Source organism: Molothrus ater, chromosome 8, assembly GCF_012460135.2.
Source record: "Molothrus ater isolate BHLD 08-10-18 breed brown headed cowbird chromosome 8, BPBGC_Mater_1.1, whole genome shotgun sequence".
Lineage (NCBI taxonomy): Eukaryota > Metazoa > Chordata > Aves > Passeriformes > Icteridae > Molothrus > Molothrus ater.
In genome coordinates this window covers 32,684,502-32,704,375 of record NC_050485.2, presented here as the reverse complement: position 1 = coordinate 32,704,375, position 19,874 = coordinate 32,684,502, and the positions used below count along the sequence as shown (strand labels likewise).

At 42.7% G+C, this 19,874-nt stretch overlaps 1 protein-coding gene across 1 annotated transcript in view; it reads right to left on the bottom strand.

Annotated features, from left to right (window-relative positions):
• Positions 1–19,874, bottom strand: part of ZRANB1 (zinc finger RANBP2-type containing 1) — a 41,524-nt gene that overhangs the window by 9,741 nt on the left and 11,909 nt on the right. The window contains exons 2-7 of the mRNA XM_036385203.2: positions 19,742–19,839; positions 18,189–19,039; positions 7,562–7,749; positions 5,899–6,052; positions 3,455–3,526; positions 2,019–2,217 (exon numbers count right to left, since the gene is read on the bottom strand). Of these exons, the coding sequence (XP_036241096.1) occupies positions 2,019–2,217; positions 3,455–3,526; positions 5,899–6,052; positions 7,562–7,749; positions 18,189–19,002 (1,427 nt within the window). The 5' untranslated portion in view covers positions 19,003–19,039; positions 19,742–19,839. The remainder of the gene's footprint in view (positions 1–2,018; positions 2,218–3,454; positions 3,527–5,898; positions 6,053–7,561; positions 7,750–18,188; positions 19,040–19,741; positions 19,840–19,874) is intronic.

Here is a 19,874-nt window from a genome sequence, read left to right as displayed (position 1 = left end):
TGTTCCCTTGAAGAAGCACATCAATCAGTTAAAAATTGTACTTCTAATAAGGATAAGGATTACACAAATTCAGAGTAAAATGAAAATTCTGTCTAGACATAAACTAAAAAGCTTAACAAGATTGAGTAGCCTCTAAGTGAGAGTTATGTTAGATAGAGCAGTAAGTCAACCACAATTAACACCAACATTTTAGGAAATTTGGCCCAAATCTCAGTAGTTTTGCAGCATGTTTTCAGATACCATGTTTAGTTTTGTTACCATAAAGAACAAAACCTGGCCTATCCTAAATTTCTGTTCTGGCCTCATGGGAGCTGCCTGTGATGCCAGGGACATTCCTGCATGGTTGAGATGCACACTCCGTGCTGAACAACTCCAAAGCAGTGACAGATCCTCTCAGACACTGGTTCTTAGGAGAATTGCTTCTGGAGCACAACTTTCTGGAACCCAGCTCTGGATGCTAATTTGGGGAGTTCTCCCTCAACAGCACAGAATTTACTTACAGGTACCCCTAAATTCATCTTGTTGTTGACCTCCTGTACAGCAAGAGGACACGGACAGGCTCTTTCTGCAGTATGTGCTGACAGTGTTTCTCCTGTCCTTGACTACAAGAACATCAAAGAAATGATCATCTGTGACTGGATTATGAGTCTTTATCAGCTCATCCCTTAGTCCAGGATACCCTGGAGAGCTGCTGGACATCACTGGGAGAACAACTAAGATTGTCCCTCTAGCAGAAGGAAACAACCACAGTATCCAACTAAAGAAGGTCAGTGCAAAGCAAGAGAAGTTGTTTTACAGAATGATAAATCAATTTTATGGCCAAATGACAGAACCAGTTAAATGTCAACACTCTCTGCTTTACTGGCATTATTTAGAAGACAGAAGAGGGATAAAAAGTGCAATCCTGAGTAAAGGTGTAACTGAGCAGATGGAATGAAAACACTGAAAAGTTTATAAAGAATAAAAGGCTATCTCCTACTAACAATCTTCTGCACAGCTCCCACCAAGCAGCAAGGCATGGCATGTGCATGATTTACAGTGCCAGGACACAAACTGCAGCTGCAGTATCTGTGGTTAGTGCATGCCTGACAAGTATAAAGCATTTTAGTGTTTGAAATGCCATTTGCTGAGCATCACACACCATCCCTGAGTTCACAGCATCCAAATTTCCAGTGCTCCTATTTAAAACATGAGATGAAGATCCCAGCTGGGACCATGGGGACTGGACAGCTTTGAGGAGCACAACCCACAGGTGTCTTGGGCTGCAATGCAGTATGTGGCTGGGGGTGTGTATTCTATTGCCATCTGTTAGAGGTGGGGCAGTTATCTCTGTTCATTGGGCAGTTTTCTTTGTCTCTTCCACAACCAATCCTCCCTCTTCTGTCCATGGCCAGTGAGTGTCCCATCCATGAGTGTCCCTGCCTGGCTGATCCAATCCATCATCCCATGGGGAGATGCTCCACCCAGGGGAGGAGCCAAGCATTCCTGCCTGGGTACAATCTGAGGTTTGGGACAGCCCAGCAGCCTTTGCCCAGTGCATTCCCAGAGGAGCAGCTTCTGCTGCCCTGCATGGCCAGAGGGAGCCCAGGCCCATCTCCAGCAGCCCTGGAGCTGCAGAGGAAAACTCCCCCCTTGTGCAGGATCCCTGCTCCAGCAGAGCCACAGCTGGCACTGCAGGAGGGCTGAGCCCCCATGGGATGGGGCTGTGCCACCCCCTGACACACAGGGGGACAGGGCATGGTCTGACTCTCTCGGTGGTTTGTTGGTTTTTTTTGTACTCTTGCATTTGTATTTTTAATTTTCCTAATAAAGAACTGTTATTCCTATTCCAATATCTTTGCCTGAGAGCCCCTTAATTTCAAAATTAAAATAATTCAGAGGGAGGGGGTTTGCATTTTCCATTTCAGGGGAGGCTCCTTCCTTCCTCAGCAGACACCTGTCTCTTCAAACCAAGGCTGGTTTAGGGGTGGCAGTGGGGTTGTGCTGCTGCAGCACGTGCAGAAGCTGCCCAGACTCACCAGTGGGAGCAGTCGTGTAAACTGTCGTGCAGAGCCTTGCGCAGCACGGAGTCCTTGTCGTAGATGCCCCAGGTGGCCTGGAGCACAGAGTCCAGCAGGCAGTCCCCGGCCGTGCGGTTCCAAAGTGCGTACAGCCTGCTGTCCAGGCGTGTCCCCAGCTCCAGGGACCAGTTGATGATGGGAGACTCCTCCTCCAGCTCTGCAACGGCACAGCCAGCTCTTAAACAAGCTCTTATTTATCTCAGGGAATTCAGACAGCACAATAATGGCATAGTCTCAATGATCTCCCCCTTTGCATGAATAAAACTCTGTTTTACACTCTGTCTTCATACTACAATTGATGCCTCAGGTTTAGCTTTTCTATGTTTCAGGTTCTGTGCTGCTTCAGTGTGCTTCTGAGCCTCCTATTACGAGATGGTGAGCTTTGTGCCCAGAGCAGGGAGACAAAACAATTCCTGCTCCAGCTGGGCACCAAGGACAAATCTCAGCCCAGGAGCACAAACCCCGTGGGCTGGAGAGAGAAAAACAAGCAGGGTGGGACCTGCAGGGGCTAAAGCTGGAATGGGACAATGAACTGCAAGGTGCAAATGGAGCAGAACTGATCCCAGGGACAGAGCCCGTGCCCGGCCGTGCATTTTGGGGCCATTTTGGTTCATCTTGGGTGCAGCCCTGGCTGGGCTCTGGTGCTGCCCAAGGTGGATCCATGGAGGAGATGCTTTGAATAAATCCCTGCTTTATTCTGGAATTCTGTCCAGCCTCTGCTCTAGGGCAGCCTTCACAAGGCATCAACATGAACAGGTCAACTGCACTGGCTGTGGAAATTTCTTCTACTGTCAATAAAATAAACCAAAACCAAACCACAGGTCCCACATCATTTGTTTGAGAATTGTTACTGAAATGAAAAGATTTTTTTCAGTTTTCCTTAAAAAGCTTGTGACTCAAAACTGACTTTTAAAGATTTTTTAAAAGCTCTACAAACATGATTTCTACAGACTCCATTCTCCCTCTGCCTCATAAATAGACTGGAAATGTTAAAATTAAAATAATTTTACATGGGCATGTAGTAACAGGACAAGGGGGATGGCATCCCACTACCACAGAGCAGGGTTACATGGGATGTTGGGAAGAAATTGCTCCCTGTGAGAGTGGTGAGCCCTGGCACAGGCTGCCCAGAGAAGCTGTGGCTGCCCCATTCTGGAAGTTGCTGGTTTGGAGCAACCTGGTCTAGAAGGTCTTCAAGGTCCCTTCCAGCCCAAACCATTCTGTGACTTTATGAATTCCAGGGTGCAGATCCAGTTGAAAACATCCAATCTCTATTTAAAACATGTTCATGGACAGAGCCACGTATATACAGACATATGTAGTCTATTTTTAGTAAGACACACATTCTCTAATGAAAAGCCAGGAGTGATCCCAGCTGTTCTCAGAGCATTTACCTTTCTGAACATCTCTGTCAAGTACTTCATCAAATAATTTTTCCTGGACTGTGGGCGGTAAATCTTCAATATCTGAAAAAATAGAATGCAAATACAAGAGTCACTAAATGTTACTGTAAAAGAGGCATCAGCAGCTGCTGCTCAGGAGAGCTCACAGAACAGCTTTAGCCCTATCAGCACTAACACCTCCTCTGGAAAGCTGTTGTCATGTGTGACCCAAGGCTTTGCAGAGCTGCTGAGGCAGGTTTGCATCTCAGCCTCACTGTCACACCTCTGATGCAGAAAGGATCATCACAGCAGGCATAGGGTAAGACTGGATTTCTCTGAAGGAGAAAGAGGAGAACTACTTTGAGGTGAGAAATTTAACAAAATAGTGTTTTTACTTTCAACCCTATTATATGTTAGCACAGCTTCAACCCTAAGCAATGCTTTTGCACCCATCTGGAATGGCTTCTCCTCTGCAGTCTATCCCAATGGACAGGTACAGTTTGCCAAGGGATGTGTTCTTCTCCAGAACATTCCCCTCCTTTGTGATCTCATTCAGGCTTCAATGAAACAGTTCTGAGAACCCCAACAGTCTGCAGCAAGTTAAAAAACAAGAAATGGGAAAACTATTGAGCTATGCCATAGAAAATGCCAGTACTGACAACTGCTCCAAGAGCATTACAGACAGAATTTGCAACTGCCTCATAAAAAAGAAGAAGGGGAAAAAAAAGGTGGAAAACTGTACCATGGGCAGAACTGTTTTGTGACCGCTGTATCATTTGAAGCAACAAACACTGTCACACATTCTAAAACTCAGCATGTGCCACACAGTAAATATTTGCTCCTGGCCTGCATTCCAACAGAGGATAAGCAGGAAAGGGTTGCCAGGCAGAGCAGCAACCAGAGAAACTTCGCTGGTTTCAGCACAATCATGAAACTTCAACACGTGAAAGTTAAGGGAGTAATAAAATAGGAACAGGAACATCCAGCATCCCTTTAGGCGCTTTAGGGGATAAGGACCGGGGCCCAAGTGGTATTTCAAGGACACAAAGATCTCTTTTAATTGCAGTGTGGGAGCTGCCAGTCCTGCTCAGATGTCCAAACCCCAGGGCTTTTAAGCCCACATTTAGGCACATGAGTTGCTACTGAAGCACATTAATGCCTGGTGCAGGCAGGGTGATGTGGGGTGGTCTTTTTTTTTTTTTTTTTGTATGATTGATTAGGGCTTTTTAAGCTAAAACTGCTTGCAGTGACCAGTAATCAATGTAAAAGCTTGGCTCTCTAATATCCAAGCATTTGCTTTTCAGGAGGATCCAGTCTGTTTATCTAAAAAAGGTCGAGTGGAAACTGATTCCTAAACTACCTTGTTGAGGTAATATCTGAGCAGGATTGTGTGATTTATATTTCTATGCTTGGAAATGCTCTCTGGAGCCAAACTGCAAAAGATGTGCAGTTGGCAAAGTGTGAGGAAAGTGGAAAATCTTGATGCATAAAAGCTTTTGAACGGCTTTATTTTTTAATTACTAACCAGCTATTACATGAGTCAAAAATCTGCACAGTGCTTTAAGATGTCTCTCTTGAAAATACTAAACAAATTCTTCAGCTCTGGAGAGAACATTTCTCACATGTTAAGAAATCCTTGTTGCCTCTTTCCCCTCTCTCCCCTAAAAATCAATGAAATTTTACTCTCCCAGACACCTCATGTGCCTCTCACACACAACCCACAGAGTGCAACTGAATACAGCACCTCAGTCAGGTGCACAAGCGGTAAATATTATCCAGAATTTTGTAGAGGAGATGAGGTAACACCCAAGCAAAGGGGTTCCAAATAGAATTCTTGCAATGTTTTATAAAAAAGACAAACAGACCTGCTGATTGGCACAGTTTGCAGCTGCACGTTTTCTGACTAGTGGTAGCACCTCTATTAAAGGAAAGAGCTTTTGAAGATTAAAAGTCTTCTAATAGCTCCTTGTTAATAGGTAAACATTCTCTTGATCTCAGAGCACCTCAAAAGTATTCAAAAAGTGCTATTGCTACAACTAGGTAAAAAGAATAGCTCTGGGCCTCAACAGCAAGGACTGGAAGCTAAAATAGCCATGTGAAAAGTCACATCATGGACCAGAAATGTCTGGGCTCCAATCTTCACTTTAAACACAGCTTTTTCTTAGAACACACCACTTTTCTTCTATTTCTTCATGTCTTAAGTAGGACAACAGATGCTCAGTTCACAGGAACAATGTATGGACTGAAGTGTGCAAATACTGAGTAACCAAATTCAACTGCTAAATCTGACCTAATAAAATAGGTCTTAATAAATAAAACTCTTAATAAATAAATTAATAAGGCTCTCAATGAATAAAACCTACACACACATCACCTCCAAAAAGTCAAGATACCTAACTTTCAACTAGTGGCCAAGCAATAAAATCTTCCAGCAGGAAGAAGGGTTTTGTAGCTACCTGCAGGCAAGGTAAACGTCACAAGGTCAGTCAGAAAATAGCAAGCAAAGTCTCCCTTGCGCTGATGCAGAGATGCAGCAATTTCACGGCGGATCTGCTCCGTGACCTCTGGACACACCATGGCAGGAATGCACTTGGCTGCATGCTGGGACACCTGTAAAACAACATAGTTTCTGCACTCAGGATCATCCCATTCAATATGAAGATTTGGGAGGGATGACCACCAGGAGAGTATATGGTTAGCAAGGAATGCAAGAGAGCTGGCACCCTGGAAAATCTGAAGTTTAGTGACTCTTAATGAAATGTCTCATTTGTCATGGAAATGATAACATGGATCTGGTTAAAAACATCTTTAAATTGAAGAAGTGAATTAAAAGGTGACTACTCCCAGCTGAAAAAGAGGAAAACAATAGGTAAGAGCTCATAATAACAATCTCGAATCTCATGCATGAGTCAAGTCTAGATTCAACAAAACTTTATTAGCACTGCACAAGACAGTTTCCTACAATATTCCCAAAAACTATGAAGCTAAGACAGTTAAATTTCTCCAGTTCTAGTCATCACTGGCAGCAGAAATCAAATCAATGATGAAGGATAAGTGGCACAGGGATGACACCAGATGCATATAAAAAAAAGCACCTTTAAGACCTGCATTTTCACTCATTCATATCCTAGAAATTATCACTGGGGCTCAAACACTACTAAGCATTTCCAGAAATTACAAGATGAGTCAGTATTCCTAGGCACTGAAACAAAACCAAACACAAAAATCTCTAAGACAGTATTTCAGTAAATTAACTTGTTTTAAAACATGTAACTCCATCCACACAGAGTTATGTAAGCAGCACAAAGCTGCTGATATTAGTCATATATAAATATATACTCAAGGCTTAGGCTACATTTGTCTTGCTTCATCTACTCTTTTTAATTATTCAACATTGAGCATTCCATCATCTTTATGTGCTTTGTAGGCAAACAGCAGCTTTCAGAATTGCACTAAGCATCAGGGAAGGAGGCAGAATAAAAATCTGGCCTTAATCAGGTGAGGAACCAAAAGTCTGAGTTTAGGGAAACAGACAAAAGAAGTAACAGAATTATTTACAGGGCAAAGATGGAGAACAGCAGAGGTCACCAGAAGTGAGGTGACACAATGGAACATGGAAGAGCAAAACAGAGGAACTAGTCAGTCTGGTTGGAAATGGGAAAGGAATAGAAAAAAATGCAGCAATTTTGCAAAGCAAGAAATTTGCCTCTCTGGAAGAGAAGCTGCCACAAAAGCCAGGAAAGCCAGCCCAGGTAGACTTACTCATTAACAAACTCAGACTAAACTGCACTGTCATTGATGTCAGCAGCTTTGCTTTGAGAGCATTTCCTCTCCCTCACCCAGAGCACAGGAAGCCTCACAATAGCTCACTTCCACTGCCAGTAAAGTCCCAACACGTGCCAAGACTGTTCATTAATGAGAAAACTGAACATCCTCAGGACCATCACAAGGGAGTCTCTTAAAGCAAACTCACTCCTTGAGGAGAAATCCAAGGCACAAGGCGGCAATTCACGTGAATTCCACCCCCAGCACAAAGCAGAGCTGCGTGCCACTGGCTGCACACTGGGGTGCAGTTCCCTGCAGTGCTGCTCCATGGCTGCCAGGGCCAGGGGAGCTCACCTCAGTGAGGAGGATGGCCAGCATGTCCTGCCTCTGGAAGCGGATGGCCAGGTGCACGAGGGTGTAGCCCACGTCGAAGGCGGACGGGCGGTTCAGCAGCCGCACCTCGTCCGCCGTCAGCTGCCGGGCAATGTCCCCTCCGGATGACTTGTAGGCTTCCACAGCAGCCAAATCACCTTCCACAACTCCTGAGGGCAGAGAAACAACACACAGCCCATTTCAGACACCAGGGAGCCATTCTGGAACAAGCCACCTCATCTCACAGCTCACCTGTAGCTGTGCTGTTATAGGCCAAACAGACGATCATCAGCTGCATAGCAAGAAACTTGCCAAATTTTTATTATTTTAGGCAGAAGGCTACAAAATATTTACACTTACCTCATCTCTCAGACCATTTCTACTACCCACACTAGGTACAAAATGTAAGAGATCAAAAGGCAGCTCAGAAGTGGATCCATGATGAAACACCAGCAGTAACAGACATGAGCATTTCATTTGACCAGAGAGAAAGTAATTTTTCATAGTGAAGAGATTAGTTTGATTATTTTATCACCAATTACCAGATCATAGAAATAGGATCTATTAAAAGGTTTTTGGACTGAAAGTTTTATTTTTTCCAAACAGTACAAACGGTACAAAGCATAATTTTTTCTCTTCAGCTCATCATCTCTGCTACTAATGGAGCCTGAGAGTTTCACTCAGGATACTCTATTAAAACTGAATTAAAGAAAAATTAAATACACTGTGTGTACCTTCTAGAGCAAGATGAGAGGAACAATAAATGACCCAACATCTTCTAAAGTCCCTGGAAATCTTGATTTATGTACCATGCTTCCTATCAAGACCAATGATGCTGAATGTATTCTTTAGCTGCAATTATCAGAATACACCATCAGTAAGATGTGGAGCTGCTAACAGGATCTGTTCCAATATAAGACTTCCTAAATTTAGAAATTCCTTCAAATATATTCTATTTTAGGTACGTGGTCCACAAGAGAACAGTGCAGTGCTGAACTGAGGAAACAGAACAGTGTCCCTAAAGCCATCTTTACTGGAGCAGTAAACAGAATCTCACTCCTGAGAAGCAGCCCTTGTTGCAGCAGCTCAAGCAGAGAAGAGCACAGGTGACAAATGAGAAAACCCTGGCCCTGTTTTCTGCAGCTAAACCTCCTTCCCAGCTCCTGAGAGTCAGCAGCTGAGTGGAGGCTGGAGACTGAGACCCAACTCCATCCTTCACTTCATTTGCTCACCAAGACAGAAAAGCTGATGAACAGGAAAGGTCATCAAACCCAGTCAGGACAATCACTCCCACTCAGGACATGAAATTAAAATAAAAAAAGGAAAAAACCACAACACTTCCCACCCCCTCATCCCAAACAAGTAAAAATCCCCTACCAAAATTAAAAAAACTCCAACACAACAAATTGAAATGGCTGCTAGCAGAGAAGCACACTAACCACTGGCTTGCTGGTTAATCCAGGATTTAGAAAAGCATTCTTAGCTCAGCCAAAAACTATCATTTTGAATGCTGAGATTATAAAGAAGAAGAAACACGAGGAAAATGGATTATCAGCGCAAGACATTTCTCTACAAAGTTATCAGCTGAGCTGTGTAAGCTTCCACAGATAACAGTTTGATTATTCAACAGTGGTCTGAAGCAGAGAAGTTCCAGAACAACAATTCAACTGCAAATTTTAGTCATACAGTATCTACCCGCTCATTCCAAAGTCCTAACAGGCCAGGGCAGAAGGAAAACCACACAGACAGTATTTTTTAGTTTTGTGCTGCATGTGTCTGTCTCCTGTAAAGAAGACATTCCTGTTCCTCCCCAGCACTACTCTCTCATTCAGTGCCTGCCTGTGTGTTCTCCCCAGATGAGTTTTGTCTGTCCCATTTTAGTTCTTGCTCTGTAGGAGTCAGAAGTGCCAAGTGTAGAACTTTATTTCCATGCAAGCAACATTTCTGCCACTGATAAGGCAATTCCTCATGGCTGTTGCAATGATCATTCCAAGCAACTACTCCAAACTGGTATTTTGTGTGTGTGTGTAGATGTGTATGTGTATCCAGATAACAAATCAAATTTCTCATGACCTGCCCTCTTAAAACAAGTTATACCACAGCTCTGGCAAACCCAAGAATCAGAGGAAAGAAGAAACTTGATAGAACAGCGAGTTCTCTGCTATCTTATGATATCCTTATTTTTTTATTGTTACATTAATTTAGGAGAAGCACCTTGTTAAAGGCCAATAGGCACATCAGCCCTTTTTGAATTTTAACTACTCCTACTACACAGGGGAGACTCCTGGTACCACATCTGCCCTCCCACCACATTCCCCAAGACAAACACACCAAAGACCACCCAAGACTGGCAGGTGGCCACTCTGAGAATCCAAATACCCACAACTGATTTCAAAATTCACACAAATATCCCTAAAATGATCTTTTGGTGACAGATGATCAGACCCAAATCACATTCCAGCCAGTCTGTCAAGCAGTAAAGCAGTACATTTTACTACAGCCTACTACTGGGAAATTCATCATTTTAATTGTTCTTCCAGTCCCCCACCCTCAGCTGCTTATTATCATCCCACTCTTCATCAAACCTCAGCAACAACTGAGATCCAAGGCTGATGCTGGGGTGGTCACATGAGGTTTGGCAATGCCTTTTTCAAGCACCAACTACTACAAGCTGCAATAAGGATCCAGATCAGTGACATGTGCTCCATGCAGCACTGCCAGTTCTGGAAGTTTATTCCCACGTCTTGCAATGCTTGACGTTCCTCAAAGCCCCATGTCCTAGAATTACTAAAATTGTTATATAAGCTGTCAGTTAAAAAGTACATTTCTAAACTTTGCTGATGAAGCTTAAGCTCAAGATCAAGTAATACATCCAAACCAGGCAAACTGAGTATGCTTTCTAGGCCTTATTAAAAAAAAATAAAGATATGTATTTTTAGTAGTATTTAGGGATAGGATTGGTGTGCTTTATGATACAAACCAGCACAGCTACAGCTCATGGAGAGATGGCAATGTGACTGTGGGCATGGATACTATCTGGTCATCCTCTGTTTTTTAATCCAAACAGGTTTAAATTATTCTTTATAGCAGGGGGAAGCATCAGGAAGTTTCTGTTTGTCTAGTCCAACTCACAGGGCTGATACTCCTTGGGCATTACAAGCCTCCTTGGCCCCTCTGAGCCACAGCAAGAAGTTAACATTTCTCTTTACCTGTTCTACCAAATATCTACTCCATGTAGCCACTTCAGAAGAACGGGGAAAATTCCTGACAGCACCAAAATCACACGGCACCCTGCTTACAGTGCCAGTCCATACAACCCAAGGCAGCAGTGAACACAAAATGTAACAGTGACTGATAATAGGCTGACTGTTAGAAACATGAACCAGAAAACACAAATCTTGCCCCAAAACTATAAGGTGAATTTGTCTACATGTACCACGCCTGCAATTCTGAAATTCAGTATCACCATACTAAAATGAGACCTGAATATGCTTGTATTGACAATAGGAGGCACATTCCTACAAAGGCTTTGATTTCTGTGGGATGAGCCAGAGCCTCCAATTCATTAAGTCTATTTAAATAGAGCTCAAAACCCCCACTGTTTATGAGAAATACTACAGAAATATTTACTGATGTTATAATTCCCAGCATTTCACAACACAGAAGTGCCTCATTACTTACACAAGCAGCCTGAATTGTGTCCTGTGCCAGTTGGATTATTCCCCACTGACACCCACTGCATTCCCCAGACTGGTAAAATGTCAAAAGGAAGAGTGGCATTTGCCTTAAGATGGTTCCCAGAACAGCCAGGAGCCTCCAGGAGCTCAAACCCTTGTGAGGGCACAGCCCTGATTGGCTTCAAGAGCAGCACAAATGCAAACACATCCCAGTGACTCAGTGCCTGCTCCTGATCCACACAACCACAGCTTTCCTTTAAAGGGGACTCCAGAAATGTCCCTTTGCTGTTGCCCCTGAGTGCACCACTCTTTGTGTGTACCCCTGAAATTCTGCTTGGCCCAATGTAAATGTCTGACTATGGTCTGACATCCTAAGGGAGAAGACAGAATGCCATGAGAAAATACAAGTGCAAGTCAGAATTCTGCATTTACAGATTGAACTGTGCTCCCGTTTTGCAATTCAGGCATTTCCTCTTATTGGAAGACTTGCACAGCATCAGGAGCCAAGGTTTTTTTCTTCTTCTAGCAAAGCTCTGCCTCTTAAAAACAGCACAGATCAGACATTTGCAATCTTAGTATATATTAGATGATAGAAATTAAGAAGGGTATTTCAAAAGACTAAATTTAAATATATATTAATCACCCAATTATAACTCTTATCATCTTGATCCTCCTACAACTTTTACAACCTCTTCTTTATTAGATGTCAATATTATCCTCATATTAAATAAGAATTAGCTGCTAAAACCAAACTATTTCAGCTTAAGGTGCTATTAAGTTTGTTCTTTAGAACATGTAAATATTTATTGGGTTTAGTGCAGTTATAGAAACTTGGAAAATATGCAAGATAGGCTTACAAGCATTTCTAGAAAACCAAGTCCTCTTTTCCCTTACAGCACTTTTCCAGTGGCTTCAGAACAGCCAGATAGAAAAATCCCCAAGGAAAATACCACAGCACAGCCTTTATTTACTTCAGTACCTTTCTGATAGCTGTGGGGCACTGGCTGGCACAAGCTGCAAATGCAGTAATGAAATTCTTTCAGCAGACTGCTGCAGTTGTGAGTATCCAAAGAACAACCTGGGATTAGGGATTTCTGGGGTTCAAGAAGGCAGCAATGCCTCCAATAACCATCTTCCATCTGAGCAGACTGCAAAAGGAAACATTTCATCTTAAAGAGGTCACTGGGCCTCCCGTGTGGGACAATGCCTTCAACTGCCTGGCAAGAGAAGGCAAATTGCTCAAACAACCAAGTTCTACATTTTAGAAGTCAGAAGTGGACACAGCTCCTGCTGTAAGATAAAACAGATCAGAGACAGAGCCCTGTGCTGCTTCTCTTCTGCCACAGATACAACTGCAAGTGGTCTGTCACATATATGCTCTCTCTCATTTACTCATCTAAGGACTAATCCTAAGATTGGTTTAAGTGCCAGCAAGTGAGAGGCTGATCAACTGACCCACTAAAACCTAATTCTGACACCTCTTAAGAATCTCTTCTCCTCTAACACAGACTGCTGAGGACCTGTGGCATTTTCTGGAGCTGAGTCAGCCCTCAGGCTCTTCCAGCTCCACCAGGGGCACATCAGGTGGCCATAAATGAAGTTTTATTGATAGTAAGTGACTCACAATTTCATCCAAGGAAGAATTTGTCCTGAAGGACAGATTGCTTTGTAAGCAAATGTGACACATCAATTTATAAAAAAGAAGGGTTGTCTGAAAAACCTTTATGGGCCTTTTACACACCCTTCTGTTCCTTCTCTTTTTGGATTTCCAGAGCCTCCCCTGTCAGTATGAGTACACAACCAACAGCAGGTCACTCTCTAGGTAATGACACAGAGACTTCTGTATATTAAGGTTTTTTTGATTCTTCAAGCTCAGCACCTTGCATTAGCTAAAAAAAGAAGTAAATAGTTCCAAGAAGACATGTACCTAAATCCTGAAGCCATTCAATGCAGAAGAGCATGAATATTGGTTACTCTTTGTTCCAGGCAAACAGCTCTTCTCCCTACTCACAATCCATGTAGTACATTTTGAATGTATCATTACAAGACAAAGCAGCACAGATGTAAGAACAACTGTTTAAAGATGTCCTTATCCCTCTCCAATCTGTCAGAGGCATCCACACCCCTTGTTACTTGCAGGGTTGTACTCCAAAGGGAGGCTGGACAGTGGAAAATCATTAAAGTTAATTATTAAAGTTAACCATCAGTGCTTCTAAGGGAAATTGAAATAAGTGGTTTTAACTTGATCATTTATTCAATTATTTGTAGCATAAAATATCACAGTGTTTAAGACAAGTAGTCAAGAGACCAAAGTAAAAGGAGTTATGATTTTCTGCCAGGGAGTAAGGCAGGCAGAGTTCTCCTCAGTCTCAAAGATGTACACACACAAATGTAAAGCATTTGTGACAGGACAGCTGTCCAAGGCACAGATGACATTACACAGAGCTCTCCCAGCCCAGTGAGAGTTGTGATCTTACATCACTGGCCCAGCAGCAAAGTCATGCTTGCCCCTGTCCTGGGGGAACAGGGAAGGAGGCTGGGCTGTACCACTCCCACCAGGGACTGGCTGAGTCCCCAGGCACACCCTGGCAGTGAGTGATCCATGCTGCACCTCCCTGAACAGTTCCAGCCCAGACTGACAGCAGCAAGGACAGGTGCCCAGCCTGTTCCCACCCAGGCACTCCCCACTCCCACTGCACAGCATGAACAGAAGCATCAAGGTTCAGCTGTACCCTGGATGTGATGAGGAAGTCAGTCTGAACTCACTACACCAGCAAAGAGAAACAAAACCCCCACACCTCCCACAAAAACATCCCTTATATCCAGCTTCTTTTCAAATAGCCAGGAGGACAGCAAGGGGCACCTGGGATGACTCTGGGGGGCAGTGCCAGCTGAAAGCACCTTGTTCATGTCAGCTCCTTCAGGCTGCCTTTAGAACACTCAGAGAAGAGCCAGAGGCTGTGCAGGACACAGAGCAGGAGGTGCCCCTGTGTCTCCCAGAGCTGCAGGGCAGCGTGGGACACAGCCCAGCCAACTCCATACCAATGTCTGGCCAGGGAGACTCTCCTTGCCCACAGGGTTTCTGAAGGCCTGGGTAACATATCTGGCACTAATTCAAAAATCTAATGGAGAGATAAAACAGTTGACAAAGGAAAAACTAAGCAGACATAAATAGGAATACTAGGAATGAAGTTACAGTCCTTTTAAGGATGTACTGCAAAACAAGATTCATCACAGATTGCTCTAAATACTTTGGATTTGTTTAAGAAACACACTCTTAGTGGTTTCTTTCACAGAGCTGAGAAGAATGTGTGCACCATCCCCACAGGGAGCTCTGACAGCAATACCCACCTTACTGACCTGACCCAAGAGAAGAACACACTCTTGCAGCAGGTGACAAGCAGGGGAGGAGAAAGGAAAAGGGGAAGAAATGCAGTTTACTTTTAAATCTAGCAGCTCACGCTAAGGAGTGTACTCACAACTCAAGAATCCCCAGCAGTGCCCTGCAGCAAACACACTCTGCCAGCACCACTGTCCAACCCAGCCCTGAAGTGCCAGGAGATGGGAAGCTCCAGGGTAACACCCAAGCAAACTCTGGATGCCAGAGAGGCTTTACAGGCACAGCCATCCTCATCCATTTGTACTCCTTGAATCCACAGCCAGCTGGAAGCAGCTTCAGCAGGCCCCACAGGAACTCCTGATGGCTGTACATCACATTCTGTCATTCCCACAGGCCACCAGGACTGCCTGACAACCTCTGCCACAGGTACCATAAGTTATAGAAAAGGTAATAAAGTTTAATTTAAGTGCACATCAGTTCCCTCCCCTAAGAAATGAGTCACCTTGGACTCAACATTAATCTTGTTCTAGGCCACTGTGGTAGCAAACATTGGTGTCATTGCAGAAACCATTTGTAATTTAAATTGGCATTTGGAGGAAGCCAGCAAGACACACTTACTCCAGTTTCTGCTAGGATTTTAATCCATTTCAACCACATGAATCAGTTTAAAATCTCATTTTTCTGAGAGAGAATCACCCAACAGATACACTCACTCTGAAAAAAACAAGTCAATAAAAAAAGGCAACATTCAGTACATTTGCTGGCAGAGTTTGAATGGGGGAATACCACTAATCCTTGTGATTTGGAAGGAATACCCTCCATCAAGGAAACTATTCATGCTGAAAGGCAAGAGCTGCACTCATCACATTTTGTCCAGCCTGGATTTGCAAGGAACAGAAGCCTTGATGACACATTTACTTACTGAGGTGGGAAAAGCATTAATGGATGCCTCCAACAAAACAAAACAAAAAAATACTAACACACACCTCTTCTTAAATCTGCTTTATACACATCTTTCCATGTTTTAGCTAAAAAGAACAGATGTGGAAAAGAGTAGTCTGATACGTGTTTTTTAATGAAATTTGACATTAAATTTAAAATCTAGTAAAAAGAATTTTGTACTGGAGTAGAGATGTGAAGAGGGAGTTCAACCAAACAGCTGTCCTGAAGTATCAGACATTTTCCTTGGTACCTTCTGACAGATAATATCTTCTAAGAGAAAAGAAAATAACCATTCTGCCAAGAATTCCTCCTACTCCTTTAATCGTTATTTTTAACTTCAGGGCTAACTTTAAAAGTTAACATTTTAACATCTCTCCTACAAAAGATGGATTCAAAGCAAATGGACCCTCCACAACTGACTGATCTTAAACTTGGAGGTTTCAGTCTGAAGCCCCCAAACCTTGTTAGGCACCATCTGTCAGATGGAGCAGGTTAACACACAAATTCTTGGTCATCAATGTTCACAAATTTACTTGGTATTTAACATGAACTTGTCCTATTTTATAATTTTGCTTGGCTAAGGACTGACAAATGTTCAGCTCAGCTAAAACTTCCCAAGAGTTCCAGCTGGCAAACAAACAGAACTCACTTAGTAACAGTGACCCACTTGATTGCAATGGTAAAAACAGATGCTTTAGGCAAAATTATTCAATTGACAGTTAAACTGGTTTAAGTATGCCACACGAAGATCACAAGCAGAAATTCAGCTTATTGCTTTAATGATTACTGGCTGAACTGGTGCACTTTTGTAGCACAGATACACTACACAACAACCAGAGACAAGCACAAAAGAATCCATGCAACTTTCATCAATCTTCCTAAGGTTATTCCTATTACATGGAGTATTTGGGGAAATAAATTATATCTGCAATATATAAAATGAAATTCTGAGCTAAAGGACAGATAATTACCAGCTTTGTTTGCTGGTTCCTGTGCCCCCCTCATCCCTCTCCCCCAGGAGTACAGGAGGTGTTTAAGTTAGAGAGAGAAATCCATGAAAGCTTTCAGCAGGCAGCAGTAACAATCAGCACACAACTCCACCTGCATTCTGCTTTTCTCACCAAGATCCCTTCAGACCAAATCATTATTGCATTACAAAACTTCCATGAACATGGTTTTGGGTTTTATGTACAACTATACAGTCACAAACAACATTAAATACTTGTAAACCCACGTTCTTAAATATAAATACAACCCTTCCCACACAGGTTAAATCAGAAGGTGTGAAATATTCCAAGTAACATTAGAATACTCAAAAAAAAAATCACTTTTGAAAAACCAAAGGGAAAAATAGCCAAATATTTAATACAATAGTTATCAGGATCCAAGATAAATACCCTTGTAAGGCACAGGAACAACCTCCAACAATTGACCTGTGGTACTCAATAACGTAAAAAATACCATGCAGAATTTCAGCTGCTTCATTTCAGAAGGAAAAAAGGTCGTAAGGAACTGGAGGTATCAGGAAATACTGAGGCATCTCTTCCAAAAGGAAGTGTGCATGTCTAACTACTCACACAACACAAAAATAAACTAGAATATTTATTAGCTCAGAGAAACCAAACACGGCATACCCACAAAAACATTTACACCTGATCAAATATGTTAAACAAAGCAGCTCCACTAATTAGCTTTTTGATTACAACAACCATGAAGTGACTTTGTGAAACATTAAGGAACAGCATGAGACATACTAGTGGAGCCAGAGTTTCAAATGAAGTGTTTTACTCTAAAAATAGTTGCATATTTCAAGTGTTGAACCTGCTCGTATGCTGGGGCACGCGATATCTGCTTCTGGGAAGCTACAGCACAGGAGTTAACTCACAAGGTCAATAACTGAAGAAAACCCTGCTCTCACATGGCTCTGTTCTTTAACAGCACCGCGAGAATTATCCAGCATTTCCTTAGGAAAGCACTAAAATACAAAACAAAATTGGTATTTGAATGTTTTTCGAAGCAGCTGACTTCAAAAATACTTTCAGAAAGCCTGTAAACATTTACAACACAGTATGTGTATTAATACAACATTATTACTTTCAAGGTCAGTATTACACATGCAGTTTCTTGGAGCTACATATTTTGGTGTTATTTTTAACATCTGACAGAGCATCTTGTACTGTTGCAAGCTCTACACTGTTTACAAATACTCCCAAGCTGCAGCTGCTGACTCTACAGAGCATGTCTTGCCATAGCAAAAAGAAAAGTCATTTTAATTATCCATTAATGGCATTTTTTACAGTACTATATGCACTCGTGTTCTGTAGATTGGCTTTATGATTTTTCCACCTTTTGACAATTACATGGAACAACAGGATTTGGTTACAAGAATATCCATTTCTACAAAAGGTCAAAAAAGTCCAAGTACACTTGAGACACATCTAACCCTGTTCAGATTATGGATGAACTTCACAGCCTCTCTCAGCAGGTGCTATTTCAGGAACCTCTACATTTGGCTTACTTTTTAAAATGGAAATGCAGAGATAAAAAAAGCTGGTTTGAAATCAAATGCCAAGTTTCTGTTTTAATTCTTCATTCTCCCAAAATATTTAACCGCCAGCACAAGAGCAGAAGGTAGCAGTAAACAACTTACCCACACAAGCATTTAGGAACAGCCAGTCAGTCTTTTTCATTCTATTTTTTATTTGCTTTAGTTTTTTGAAGTCAACTTCAAGCTCCTCCTTGCTGCCAACAGCTCCAGCCAATTCAATTCTTTGGAAGTCCATTTTCACATCAGATTCACGTTTGGTTGTTGGTGGAGATCTTCTTTGGCTATTACCACTACTGGAGCTGCCTCTCCACCGAGCCCTGTCTTGCTCGTTTATGATGGAAGAAGCCTCTTCTGTGTCTGCCAGTTCTATTGCTTCAATGTTGTTGGGTCTGGGGTGGTCACACACAACACATTTTCTGGCCTTGGCCCAGTTTTCATATGTACAAACAGAACAAGTCCAGTGCTGAGCCCTTGTGTTCAGTTTATTTCTGTCATTGTATTCCTCACACGGATCCACGGAAAAAGGGACCGGCCTGGACCCGGAGCCCGAGGACTGAGGGGACTCCGTGGGGCTCCTGGTCCTGCGCTGAGACAAGCACTGGGTGCACCTTATAGCTCTTGGCCAGTTCAAGTACGTGCACATGTGGCACGACCATTTATTTGCACTTTCCATACTGTAGGACGATTTAACCCTTGGTCTTGCGCTGGAATCCGGGCAGATCAAAGGACTGCTCCCTCCTTCAGTGCTCGTAGGATCCCAGTCCCTCCCGATATCACTGGAGCCACTTTTGAAAGGATCTTCTGTGATAATTGTTCCACTGGGTCTCTGGGCACGACACATGGTGCACTTGATTGCAGAAGGCCAATTCTCATATGTACAATACTCACAGGCCCATTTAATTCCACGCTCTGTCATCGTGCACTCCTTGAAATGAACTGCGGCGAGCAGAAAGCTGAGGGGTCAGAACACACCATCAGTACACAGAGCCAGTAAAAGAGCTGTTCAAAACAACAAATGAATGAGATTTAACCCCGTGGATGTAAAAATCAGGCTGGCCTAACAGGCAGTCTTTTTTATTTGATATTATTACAACATCTAAGGGGAGTAAAATCACTATGAAAAGGGTAAGACTTGACCTACCGGCATTTTACGTGCAGAGTTCACAATTTACTAGTGCAAAAATGAGTCCTACATTTCTGAAACTCTTCAAATTTGCAATTCCCAGCAAATTCAGAATAGCCATTAAGCACTGAGAATACTGGAGAAATGACCAGTACAGCTACAGAAGCAAGTAATAAATATTAAATTATTAAAATAAAACTCAGTATGAATCCAGCAGTACAAGAAAAGGAACACAAAGTCTAGGTCCTGTAACAGACCTCACAGAAGGACAGAGTGTATCAGGTGGGCAGTTACACAGTGGGTAAGCAGTTCTCTCAGAAAAGGAGGGTGGTGGAATTTACATAAAATACTTTCAATGTGAAAAGTTTAGAAATGTGCTTAACCAAGACTAGGTCTTGACTGGACATCACCCGTATCAATAGGGTTACATGGTGAAAATGTCACTTGAAAGCAAGCACAAGCTGTGTGTGTTGGCAGGCTAAGACCGTACTTTCATGCTACAAATTCAGATTTCAAACCCATTCCAACTCACTTTTTCTCTAATGAAGAGGGGATTCTGTCTTCATGCTGGCTCAGACCTTTTCTTCAGATTGCCGAATTTGAAGGATGAGACTAAGCAGATAACTATTCCTGTAAACAAAATGAAAACAGACTCATTACAGGTT